The sequence below is a fragment of the Callospermophilus lateralis genome, chromosome 2, assembly GCF_048772815.1.
Source record: "Callospermophilus lateralis isolate mCalLat2 chromosome 2, mCalLat2.hap1, whole genome shotgun sequence".
Lineage (NCBI taxonomy): Eukaryota > Metazoa > Chordata > Mammalia > Rodentia > Sciuridae > Callospermophilus > Callospermophilus lateralis.
This window is the reverse complement of record NC_135306.1, coordinates 67,907,413-67,920,010: the sequence shown is the minus strand read 5'-3', so window position 1 is coordinate 67,920,010 and position 12,598 is coordinate 67,907,413. Positions and strand designations below refer to the sequence as shown.

The window sequence follows — 12,598 nt, the reverse complement described above, 5'->3', positions numbered from 1 at the left end:
TTTACCCTGTCTGAATATAAGCAAAATGTGTTCTACAGGGAAAGAATCTTTCTTTGTTCTATAGGGAAAGAGTCTTTGTTTTGTACACTAACATATCATACAAGACTAGCCAGGGGGAGGAACATGATAGGTGCCCAAATAGAAATTGCCTAATGAATGAATTTCTAGCCTCAGCAAACTCTAAAGAGCTCAGCCTTGTGACTGGCCTTGTTTCACTAAGACTCTTACTACATTCCTTTCCTTTGTTTCACTAAGAATCTTACTACATTCCTTTCTCTTAAAAACACTAAAAAAAAAAAAAAACATTATGTACCACAGTAAATGCTTAATAAACATTTGTTGAATCAATTTCTAAATGGCACTGTCACTGTCAGTAGAAGAAATAAAATACCACCACAAATATTGAAAAACAAAACAAAATCACTGTGCATCATTCATCCATTTATCCATCCTAATGGATGGATTAATACTCATCTACTCAATACAAATTTGGGTAACTCTAATGTGCTATGACAAGTATTAGGGCAGAAATAAAAGACTTAGTCCTTATTATGCATGGGGAAAAGAGCCAAGAAACATAAAATTCAGTCTGTTAACGGTTTTTACAGAATGAAGCCCTAGATACAACAGGATCATAAAAGAAAGCATCCAGAGAGGCATGGGCCATCAGGACAGTGTGTGCCTTGAACTAGTTAAGAAAAGGGGTTGGTGGGGGGTATGGTGGAAGGAGGGAGGAAGAGCAGAGGACGCAGCTTGTTTGGAAGCACAGACAGTATATAGGAATATGAACCACAGACAGCTCAATGTGGCTAGAGTCCTGGAATTTATGGGATATGTGGAGGTAGAGGGTGATCTTTCACTCATACTGCATAAAATTTGATTTAATTTTGAAGTTCAGAGGTATTAATTAAAATTTCATACTCAGGTTTGTATTTTAGAAGTATCTGGTAGCAAGGCCTTGAGAAAAACTATATAATTTTTTAAAAAAACATTTTTTAGACATCAATGGACCTTTATTTTATTCATTTATTTATATGTGGTACTGAGAATCAAACCCAATGCCTCACACATGCTAGGCAAATGCTCTACCACTGAGCTACCACCCCAGCCCATAAACTAAATAAACTTTAATTCAGAGTTAGGAACATGGTAAAATTGATAAGATGAAGATCTCTGAAAACTGCAATTCCCTATCGAAGTAATCTGACCATTATTATTTACCTCCCCCACAGAAGACTCAGAGAAGAGAACATTAAAGGCAAGAAGTATGAAAAAATTATTAAATATCATGATTCAACTCTAAATCCTACATAAAATGGAACAAAGAATAAACATTCAGGAAAACCATCCTCAGTGTCACTCTCCTAAAGAAGGAATGCTCAGTGAATCCAAGAGAGTATTTACCACACCAAAGGAAATACCCAGGCCATTCATCATCCCCTCACTCTTTCACATTTTTCTTTTCAAAAGATACCAACACTGAATAGCTACTTGTCCTTTAGACTTCCAGAAATCCTCCTGGCATCTCAACAGTAGAATCTTTCTTTGTCCTTAAAGCAAGGGGGAAGCATTGCCTCAATCACAGGAATGGTGACCTCAACCAACCATTTAGTTTTGCTAAGGCACAAAAGGTCTTTCTCAATTGTCTTATTTCACAACTACCTTGCAAGCCAAGCCTTAGAGGTTAGTTTGGTTTGGGGGACCACTGTAGGCAGCTGGAAAAGAACCAGAATGTTCCCTGGCATTGCTTCAGCACTGAACTTTCACAGGTAAGAAAAAGCAATGGGTTCTCTGTTCTCTAGTTTCAATAATGCTGCCTTAGAATTTTTTGAGTGATTTTTTTTTCATCTCCAAAAGTATATTCTCCAGAAGTTCAAAAAGGAGAAAAAAAATTCATGCACAAAGAGATCCTGGGTACAGGTACCATATACCTTTTATCTCTATTAGGATAGTGCTTGAAATTTGGAAAGTTGATGAAAATAAAACAAACAAACAAACAAATACTTTATATAAAGTGTCTGTGTGTGTGTGTGTGTGTGTGTGTGTGTGTGTGTGTGTGTGAGAGAGAGAGAGAGAGAGAGAGAGAGAGAGAGAGAGAGAGAGAGACCTGGATATGTGTGTGACCTGTATATGTTGTATTTCAGTATAAAATCCAACCAATCCATGTAAGGAAACAGAGGAGGCGAAAATGGAAGAAAATCTAAAATGGACAGAAAATTAAATATAAGTCTAAGCACACAAAAAAGGTTAATAAGGCAGGTCAGTGTGTGTGTGTGCATATGTTGATATGCATAAGACACAGATACTTGGTGTTATTTGTCTAACAGGCTATATATAAAACTAAGAGTCACTTTTGAAATGTTTTGCAAATATTTATTCAACTTCTAAAAATGATACTAACCTTTTGGAACACATTGTGGCTTTCAATAGTTAGTTTCAAAAACTTAAATACAGGGGCAAGACAGTGTGAACCTTTAAGTCTAGTATCAATTCCAGAATGTATTACAAAGGAAGTTTTCTTTTCCTTTTACTGATTTTCTATGAAGCACAGTTAAAAAGAGAGGAGGAAGGGGAAAGTTTAAGGATTGCTTAGTTTCCCTGACTTTAAATCTCTATCTCTGGGGAGAACTTCCTGTAGAAAAAAGAAGTCAAGCTTGTTAGTATTTAGGTAATAAGAAGTTTTGGATCATTCTTTGAATGTTGTTACTTTTTCCTTTTAAAAATTACATACTTTTAACTTATAGTTTTGTGGGCAGGAGGAATGAGGAAAGGATAAAACTGGTTCTTGTCTTTGTTTCCCTAGGAATGATACATTTAAGAAAACCTAAATCAATTTGATAGTGTATAAACCAAACATAACAAACAGATGTGTGTGTGGGTGTATGCACACTCATATTGTAATGAAGTTATATATATATATATATATATATATATATATATATATATATAAAATTTATATTTAAAGAAAACAAAAAATTCCCAAGATTTGTAGTTTGAGTATTCCTTATCATAACAAGTAACACATCAGTTTAAAATATGTAAAGCTGTGAAGTATGATTTCCTTTTATACATTTTAATTTTTTTACCTATTAAAAATCCTTCCAATGCCTTCCTCTGATATCTTAAAGGCATCATTTTAAATAAACATATCATTTGATTCAAAATAGAAGCAACAATGTTAACAAAATTAACAAGCAGCTAGTTAGCTGGAAATCTGGATTTATTTCAAATAAGAAAAAAAAAATTCTGATCATCAGGAGAAAACAAAGAGCAACTAAATTCCAAAAGGGAAAATTAAGGAAGTAATAGGGACTTAAGAAAATGTATCTGGTTTTCTCATCTGTTAAATGGGAATACTCATAGCACCTGCCTCTTAGGATTTTCACGAGGATTGAATGAACTCATAAGTCACTGAAAAGAACATCTTGGCCCATATTAGCATTAATTTTTATTACTGGCAAACTCATGATATTAGACCATCTCTCATATTTGACCCAGGAAGGCAAATGCAGTCTTGAAGGGATCACAATCTTCTGAAAATCATGGTTGCCAAAATAATGACTATCTTATTTCACAGAGGGAATAAACTGAAGGAACTGCTCAAGATTTCTAAAATCTAGAAGCAAGAAGCAGACACCAGAGAAAAATCAGAATTTCTGATTTTTGAAGGAGGACACCTTAAAAATGAGGAATAAGACTTCTTCATTTTTCAATGAACTGGACATGAATGAAAGAGTAGAAGTTACAGAAGGAGTCTACTCAGCGTAAGTGAGACTTTCTAATATCAAAAACATATTAGAAAAGGATAGTCTACCCTGAAGGGCAGAGAGCATACTACTCAGCTTGAAAATAAGTGTTTCATCAAAAATGATAAAGATTTCTTAGCAAGTACAATCTTAATAACAACGCCAGTCATTACCACCACCACAATGATAGTTGATCATCTGACAGAAATCACTGAGCACTGTTCTAAGGGCATTACATATACTGATCCATTTAATCCTCACTATGGCCATCTGGTTCCACAGTCTGTCCTTAACCACCACAATACACTGCTTACCTCCTAGTTCTAGAATCCTGGACAAGTTACTTAACTGCTCTGCATCTCCGTTTTCTCCTTAAATAAAAAGAGGACAATAGTACTTACCTCAGTTGACAATGATAAAAATTAAATGCATTAAAGTATTTGTTTAGCACCCAGAATAGTGCCTGTCACAAAGCATGTACTTTATTAATTTTTATATAATATTTTTTGTGGTACTAGAGATTGAACCCAGTGATACTCTATCACTGAGCTACATCCCCAGCTATTCTTATTTTGTGACAGGGTTTCTCTAAGTTGTCCTTACTGGTCTTGAATTGTGATCCTCCTGCCTCAGCCCCCTGAATCACTGGGATTATAGATGTGTGCCACCATGTCTGGCAGATTATTTCAATTTTTAAGAAACATTTTTACTTGTATGTCAAAGAACTCTGTCTAGGTCACTGTGAACAATGTGACACAAATGGGGAATTCAAGGATTGCTTTCAAAGATGCTTCTCTAGCTAAACAAAATCAGCCATGAAAAATTAGAGGAAAAACTGCTACACAAGACCAGAGTCCCTGCATATTTGGTATGGCTAATTAAATAAGGTAAGACCTTGGGAAAAAAAAAAAGGCCCAGGCCATCAGCCTTTGCTGACTTCTCTGACCACCTTCAACACCTTTGCCAATCATTCAAACTATACTTTCAGCAGAACTGGACTTTACCTAGTACCCACTTAACAAATACCCAAACCTAGTCAACTCAACACACTTCCTTTGTGCCTATTATCCAACTGCAACATGGCATCCAAAATGGCTGAATAAATCTTTTACTCATCCTTAAGTCATTTACAGATTCTCAGAGCAACATTAAACCTTTATTTCACCTAAGCTTCTAAATTCACTGTCTCCACCCTCAAATATCTTAGATTCCTCAAAAATTGGAAAATAAAACAAATCAGACATAAATTCTTTCTACTTTCCACAAATCTTCTCTGTACTTCTGAACTCCTGAAATAGCAAATCAATTCAAATTTACTGATGTTTCCTCCCGATTTTTAAGAAAGTATCAGAAGATAAAAAAGTCTACTATCCTCCTTTCCAAGGCCAACTATTTCTTCTTTTCTCTGATGCTATCCAGGAATCGTAGGTTACATCATCTTCCTCTGCTGGTTGCCTGGCAACCATTTCCCTATCTCTGACCTCTCTTCAATCTTCACACTTTTTCTACTGATTCAAAATATACCCAGAGGAAAAAAAAGTTCTCAGTCTTATTGCTCTCCTAAGTCTTGACCTTTGCACCCAGTGTACTGCCAAATATATCAAGAATGGTCTCTTGCTGTAAGTGTGTAGTGGGCTGAATTAATAAATGTGAATCACTGGAAAGCAGGTTTTTCTTGATTACAATCAATCTTTCAAATATGTTTGAAGGTTCTGGCACCCAGTAGGCTTGGATTTGGCAACCATTAATTATTTTATACATAATTTTTTACACTCTGTTTTACACTTTAGACTATGTTTTTAACAAACATAATAAAGGAAAATATTGCATAGAATTTTATTATATATGACAAACTATACTATAACTGAAGGTTGTTAATTGCTTTAGGACTTCTTGTACAAGGTTTATTGTAGATTAGCAATACTAATACCTTAAAATATTTTTGAAGGATAATTTTTACATAAACTACATAAGGAGTAATGAAGTTATGAACAATACTATGGTAATGTAAATGACCACATAAACTCTTAGAGCCTTAGCTAATTTAAAACTCATCTATAAAAAATAATAAATTTATAGACATAAACTTTTCCATACCTTTAGGGAAAAGGATCTGGTAAAAAGACCTAAAATTGGAGAGAACATAATGTATTTAAGTAGAAGAAAGCTAGTCACTGAAGGTGGAGCACAGTAAACAAGGGAAGAGGCAAATGTCAGATCCCTCCTGGCCTCCTAGGTCAGAATTAATACCTTTTGGCAAACTCATAAGAACAACAGAAGCCAATAAAAAGCTTTAAGAAGGAAAAGTTGGGAGATGGAAGGATCACATCTGCAATTTTAAAAGCTCCAGTTGCTTTCGAAAGAATGAATAGGTAGTCAACCAGAGTTGGAGTCATATATTTAAGAAGGAAATGATGATAGCCTGGATCAGGGTGGCAGCAGAGATGAAAATGAGGAGTAGATTCTAGAGGATAAAATCAGTAAGATTTGGCAAGTGATTAGATATGGGGAGAAAGAAAGAGAGCTGTCAATGAAATGTTGGTTTCCTGCATGTATATACATATGTACATGGAAATGCAAAGTAACCCATCTTGTACAATATATACCAACTTGTTATCAAAAACTACCTGTGGAACGAGATTATAAATTTTACAGTAATAGGGAGGCTTTTTTTTTTTACTGTGTAAATATCTACATTGTTTAAATATTTTATAATCAGTAAGTTTACACTGCTTTCTTAAATTTACATGCAATAAAAAGAAAAAAATCCTGACTAAAAAGGATATGCCCTTTTATGGAGAAGGAACAACCTAACAAAAAGCACAAAACACAAGAAAGTACACAAAATATTTAAGGAATATCAAGTAGTCTAGTGTTCGCAGAATAGGAAGGAAGAATGTGTACTGGGAAGGGGGTTAGGGAGGAATGAAGCCATTTTAGAATATGTCCAGAACATGAAGACATTGTAAATCAGCTAAAAAAAAACAACCAAACAAACAAACAAAAAAAAAACATTCCCTAAACTGTAGGAAATTAAAAGGCATATTTTCAAACAAGAGAGTGAAAAATTCAAGTTTGTATTTTCAAAAGATCGCCCTAGAGTCAGTGTGAAGATCAAAGAGAGAAGACAGGCAGAGAGATTACTTACACAAGAACTTAAATCAAAGAAAACATTGATAGAGAAGGGGAAGATCTGAGGTTCATTTAAAAAGCAGTTGACAATACTTGGTGATTAAGAAAGAGAAAGTCAAAGATGGTTCCAGTGATGACATCAATTTAGGCACTATACAAGAACAGATTAAGAACAGAGATAAAACAACAACAACAACTTTGTTTTAAAGATGTTGAGGGTTTTAAAGTACCTCTGGAAGCAGATCAGGTATCAACAGGAAACTGAATATATAGGTTTGAATTGTGGAACACTGTCAGGACTGGAGCATAGGAAGATTATTATCCAGAACAGAAAATTTTAAACATGGTCACAACCTTACCCTTGATAGGATGTCACTGAGGCAACTGTCAAGAGTTGACTAGTAACATTTATTCTCATAGCAATAAAAATTCTATGTAACTGTTAGTCTTCATAGGTAATAACCTTAACAAGTAAGATAGGGTTTTTGTCTTGGTATCTTGGAGTCTTTAAATTTTTTTTAACCCTTTCCATTCTTTTTATCTGCCTGCCTTTCTTTCTTCCACCCACCCATCTATCTAGTTAAGGAAAATAGATGAGGTATCATAAGGAAGTATAATATGAAAGTGATTTGCTACTCTTGTTGTCTTAGTTGTCAAAGACAAAGAATATTCTACAATTCTACCCTTAACAAAATCTAAGTTAAACAATGATTTACCTATGTGATTCTACTGATTTTCTCTTGCAAATGACCAGCCTTACTTAACCAACCTCCCCAAGGTAACCAAATCCAGCTAAAGCTTTACCACAGAGGTTAAACAATTCAGTCCTGTTGTTGCTCACTGTTAGAAACTGAGTCACACTGTACCTATGTCTAAATGACAGTGCCCTGTTACATGGGAAGTGGAAAGGAAGAACCTGTTGGCAAAGGAATAGCTGCTTCCTTCCTGAACAAGGGAGAGGCAGGAAGGTGACAGATGGGCAGGGCAGAAAAGCAGCCTAAAATTGCTCTGGCTCCTCATTGGCAAGAATGTCCAGAACTGAGGCACGATTGAATATTTTAAAGTATATAAATCATTGAGAAGCATTATCTGCTTGGGTGGGGGGCTCTGCTGAAGTTCAACAAGGCTTCCCACATATCTATATTTGAAAAATTTTAAAGTTTGAAGTGGCACAAAGAATCTTACCTCAGCCTATACACAGTGAGCTAGGACTGCAAGGCACTGCCCCATTGCACTTTAGGATTATACCCAAAAGAAAGCACTTTCTGGTTAAAAATATTTTTTTAAAAGTTCACTTTCTATATCATAGTTATATTTGTATGATTAACTAGAATTACTAATAAAATTTCACTAGAAAACATTTTTCTTAAATATGGTTATTTTTACATATTTAATTTAAAAAGGTTTGTTGCAAACTTTTATAATTTGTTCCTTTATCATCTCCCCCTCCCATCCACTTCTGCACCCAGAAAATTAATACCCAAGGATTCCTGGGTAAAACAGACAACCACTGGATTGATATGTTATAACTAACATTTTTAAAAAGCTGTAAATAGTTATTGTTCATCAAAAGAAAACTAGCATTCATTAAAAATGACATTAAAAATTAGTGTGGCCATAAAGTATGGAATTTTAAAACATCAGTTTACTATACTGATTAATTCAACATTTATATTTTCATCAGAACTTAATATTCCCATAAATAAATAGAGCTCTCAATTATTTAAAAAAATCAAGGGATAACATATGTATTTAGACATATTAGCAGCGTAAAATGTATGCTTCAACACACTTATTGGGAAAAAGTCTGAAAATATTACTACACTGAATTCAAGGGCATCCGCAGGAACCTGACATAGAAGTTCTCTAGAATAACATTTCAGGAAATTCCAAAAAAAGGGAAAAGGGTCAAATAGGAAATAGACTCAGATTAATCAACAAAGTTCAGTGCTTGCTCCAACTTGATTTTTCTGTCTCTCCATTGGAAAAAAAAAAAAGAAAAGAAAAAAGAAAGAAAGTTTCAGAATGGGAGAATCACTTAGATGAAAGTTCATCTACTGGAATAAAGGGAGAGGCCGCTTGGGCAGGTGACACAGGAGAGTCGGTGGTAGTGCTGACTTTCGCTGGTGAGTTACAAGAAGACCCGGCACTGCTGCTGTTTCCATCCAGGGTATCTGAAGATACACACACACCAGGATCTGACAGCTGTGCAACGTCAGAAGAAAGCATATTGGTGATGCCCTGGAAAAATCTCTTTGGCTGATACTCAGTTTCCATTTCACATTTTCTTTTCAATGGTCCAAGAACACTTGGTCTAATGCAGTTGATGGGACTCTGGCTTCTCCGGGTAGTAAATCGAGTAGTTGGGCTGGGAATAGGGCTTGGAGGCAATCCATTGCTACTCACAAAACTTTGCAAGGATGGCGAAAAACACTGCTTTCCAATTCCCCGGGTGGGTGAAGGTGCTGGTGACACCGGAATGAAATCGATGCGCTTTGGGGAGGCAGATTTCTCCACATCGTTGTCACTCAGGCTGAAACTTTCCTCCCAGGAGTGGCTTATCTGCATTGCGGTCTGCACCTCTCGCTCGTGGACCGTCTCTCGGTTGATCAAGTCCATGCCTTCCTCCTGTTTGATCTGGTGCAAGCGGCTGCTGTGCATGCGGACGGGGGAGGCCGGCAGCAGCAGGCCGTGGCGGCTCGGGAACGTTGTGCTGTTCCGCCTGGCGCTAGGCGCCTCGGCCTGGAACACCGGAGAAGTGTCACTGAGGCCGTGGATCAGGGGGGCGCTGTTAGACCTCCTAAGGCCCCCGCCGCCGCCCTCCGCCGAGCTCCCGCCCGTACCCGGAGGCAGTTCCAGGTCCAGTTCCATCTTCTCCTGAGCCATGTCGGGGGCAGGGAGGCGGGGGCGGTGCTCAGTCAGGGCCCTAGGATTCCCATTCCCCGCAGTCCAGGGCCGCCGCCACCACCGATGCCTCCGAGAATCTGTCAGCAGGTTCCCCCCTCCACGCATGCGCGCCCTTTCGCGCAGGCGCCCCGAGACGCCTGTCCGGGGCGCCTGCTTAATGCGTAACAGCGGCGCCGTAACCGTAGGGGTGGGGCGAGTAGTGGTTGGGCCGTTAGTCTTGGTGTTTCTTCCGCAAATAGCTTTTGAGCTCTGGCTGTTGCCAACGCACGGTGCCGAGGTTATCATGTTTTGGAGAATATACTTATAAAACAAATATGAACTCTGAAAGAGACGCCCTTGGTAATGTGGGGCTGTAGGATGGGGAACTGGGCTTAGCCTAATCAGGGAGGGCTTCCCGAGGAAAGCACAATCTAAAATCCGAAAAAGTAGGCAACATGGGTGCTCTGTAGAATGTTACTGGAAGCGCGAATCTAGGGCCACCCAGCTGGGTGGCAGGCGGGAACCCAAGAGGGAGGAGGAGTGCGGCCTGGTTGAAAGTGAGGGCTGGCGAGACGGAGGAGGTGGAGACAAGCGCAGATTCTGGTCTTTCTTGAGGAAACAATGAAAGCCTCGGTAGAGTAGCAACTGAAAAATTCACTGACTGCATTCAGGAGGATAGATACATTGGAAGATTAGGATCTACAAGGAAAAGACCTAAGAGCATGGTAATATACACTAAGGTGGTCTATTGGAGAAGAGATGGAGAAAATAATGTGAGAACTATTTAGGAGATTGGGGCGGGGAAGGACTTGGGATTGTATTCTTTTTACAGTCATTTTTGGCACAGACGTACTTAATGTTCATTAAGGATAAGGTATTAAACGAAAGGAAAAACCAGTAGTCTTCACATTTTACAAGTAACTGTACTTGCTCATGTAATTAAAACCTTGATACCTCATTAAAAGTGGATTTATAATTTTTCAGTGATTTAGTCAGTCAAGGTTTTCCCCTGCATACCTAATATATTCCAGGCACTGTGCTAAGAAATGGGCCCTATTATTATGGACTTGCAATTTCTACTCGGGGAGGGGAGGATAAGTAAGTATGTAGACTATTTTTTGGTAAGCCTTAGGAAAAAATAAAACCAGATGGTGTGATAGAGCACTGGTGATAGAAGGCAGAGAGCAATTAGAGTTGAGATCTAAATGACAAGAAGCAAGTCATGAGGACAGCTAAGGACTGGGGATGACAATCAGAATTGATTGTGCTAAGGCTCAAGGCACCATGAGTATGGTGAGGAAGCAGGAAGAGAAAAAAGGACATAATGGGAGAGTGCTATGAGTGGATAAAGTGGTGTGATATCATTCTATGATGAAAAGCCACTGAGGAGTTTTAAGCAGGGGAATGATACCATCTGATTTATGTTTATTATTTATTTTTGAGATACTATCATCTGATTTATGTTTATTATTTATTTTTTTTGAGATAGTATCTTGCCCTATGTTGCCCAGGCTGAGCTCAAGTGATCCTCTTGCTTCAACCTCTCTAGTGGCCAGTAGCTGGGATTAAAGGCATAGGACACTGTGCTTGCTTGGTGTGTGTTTTAAATAGCACTTTGGCTCTATGGAAAATAGGCAAGAATGGAGGCCAAAAGATGGATTAGGAACCTAATTGCAACAATACAGGAGAGAATAGTGGATTAGAGTTGTAGCAGTGGAGATCAAGGTGAAGTAATTGGAAATAAGAATATATTTTGGGAGCAGAATTGATAAAATTTGTAGATGTATTAAATCTAGATAGCAAAATAAATAGGATTTAAAGATGGGTCAGATTTTTGACAAATTGGGTAGATGGTAGTATCATTTACTGAGGAAATGAGCACATTTAGAGGTTTGAAATTAAGAGCTGTTTTGGTAGGGTTGAGTTGGTAGTGACTATTAGATATTTTTGTGGCTACTGGATCTGAAAGAGAGCTAGTGATTTTTTTCTTTTCTTTCTTTTTTTTTGTAGCCAAAAGAAGATATCTAGAGAAGATAAATGTTCATATTCAACATCACACAGCTTGGTTAGTAGTGGAAACCAATACTGCAAGGCTCTTGTTTTCTAGTTCATGTCACTTTCTAGTGTATCTCAAACAGCTTTTATTTGAAATCCTAGTAAAAATATGGGTCCTGATGATAAAATAATGTTCAAATTTATGCCTACATTAATATAAACAGATTTAACTGATTTCCAAGTCCCAGACACTATGCAAAGTGCTTTACATGTAATAACTCTTTCAGTGCTCACAACACCCTTTTGAGGTAGGTATCATTATCCTCATTTTGCAGGGGAAAACTGAAGACACAGATTAAATAACATCCACAGGATGACATTAAGTGGCAGGACCTGGGCTCTCTGGCTGCGGAGCATCAGCATGATGCTGCATCCTTCAAGTATGAGAATGTTTTAGGACTAGAAGATAACATTTTCAGATTGTCAGTGGCTTTGTTAAGGCAATGGTATTTGAGACAGGTTGAAGGATTGTCATGATTTTAAGAGATGACTTTTTGAAAAATAACAGGATTATAAAATAGTGACTTTGGCTAATACATAAAATATATTGGAGAAGAATAATGGGGAAAAATGTTGAGGGAGAGTGGATATCTGAATGGCAGGCAGAAGTGTCTGTATTTGATGTGTGAGACAATAGGGAACTATTGCAGGTTTTGAAAAGAAGAATGACACAATGGAGCTCTACTTTAGAATTTGCCAGAAAGATCAAGAATGGAGTGATGTCAAATAATAGTGGAAAGAACCAGTTTTAAGTGCCTCTTGCTACTAGGCTCTTTAAA

General features: G+C 37.5%; 2 protein-coding genes across 2 annotated transcripts in view; both read right to left on the bottom strand.

The window, feature by feature from the left end:
- Nucleotides 1–12,598, bottom strand: part of Pip5k1b (phosphatidylinositol-4-phosphate 5-kinase type 1 beta) — a 285,854-nt gene that overhangs the window by 201,616 nt on the left and 71,640 nt on the right. The gene's annotated exons all lie outside the window — the stretch shown is intronic.
- On the bottom strand, nucleotides 8,611–9,875 carry Pabir1 (PP2A Aalpha (PPP2R1A) and B55A (PPP2R2A) interacting phosphatase regulator 1). The gene has a single exon (XM_076846041.2). It carries the CDS (start codon nucleotides 9,762–9,764, stop codon nucleotides 8,913–8,915), a length of 852 nt encoding a protein of 283 aa, XP_076702156.1. The 5' UTR covers nucleotides 9,765–9,875; the 3' UTR covers nucleotides 8,611–8,912.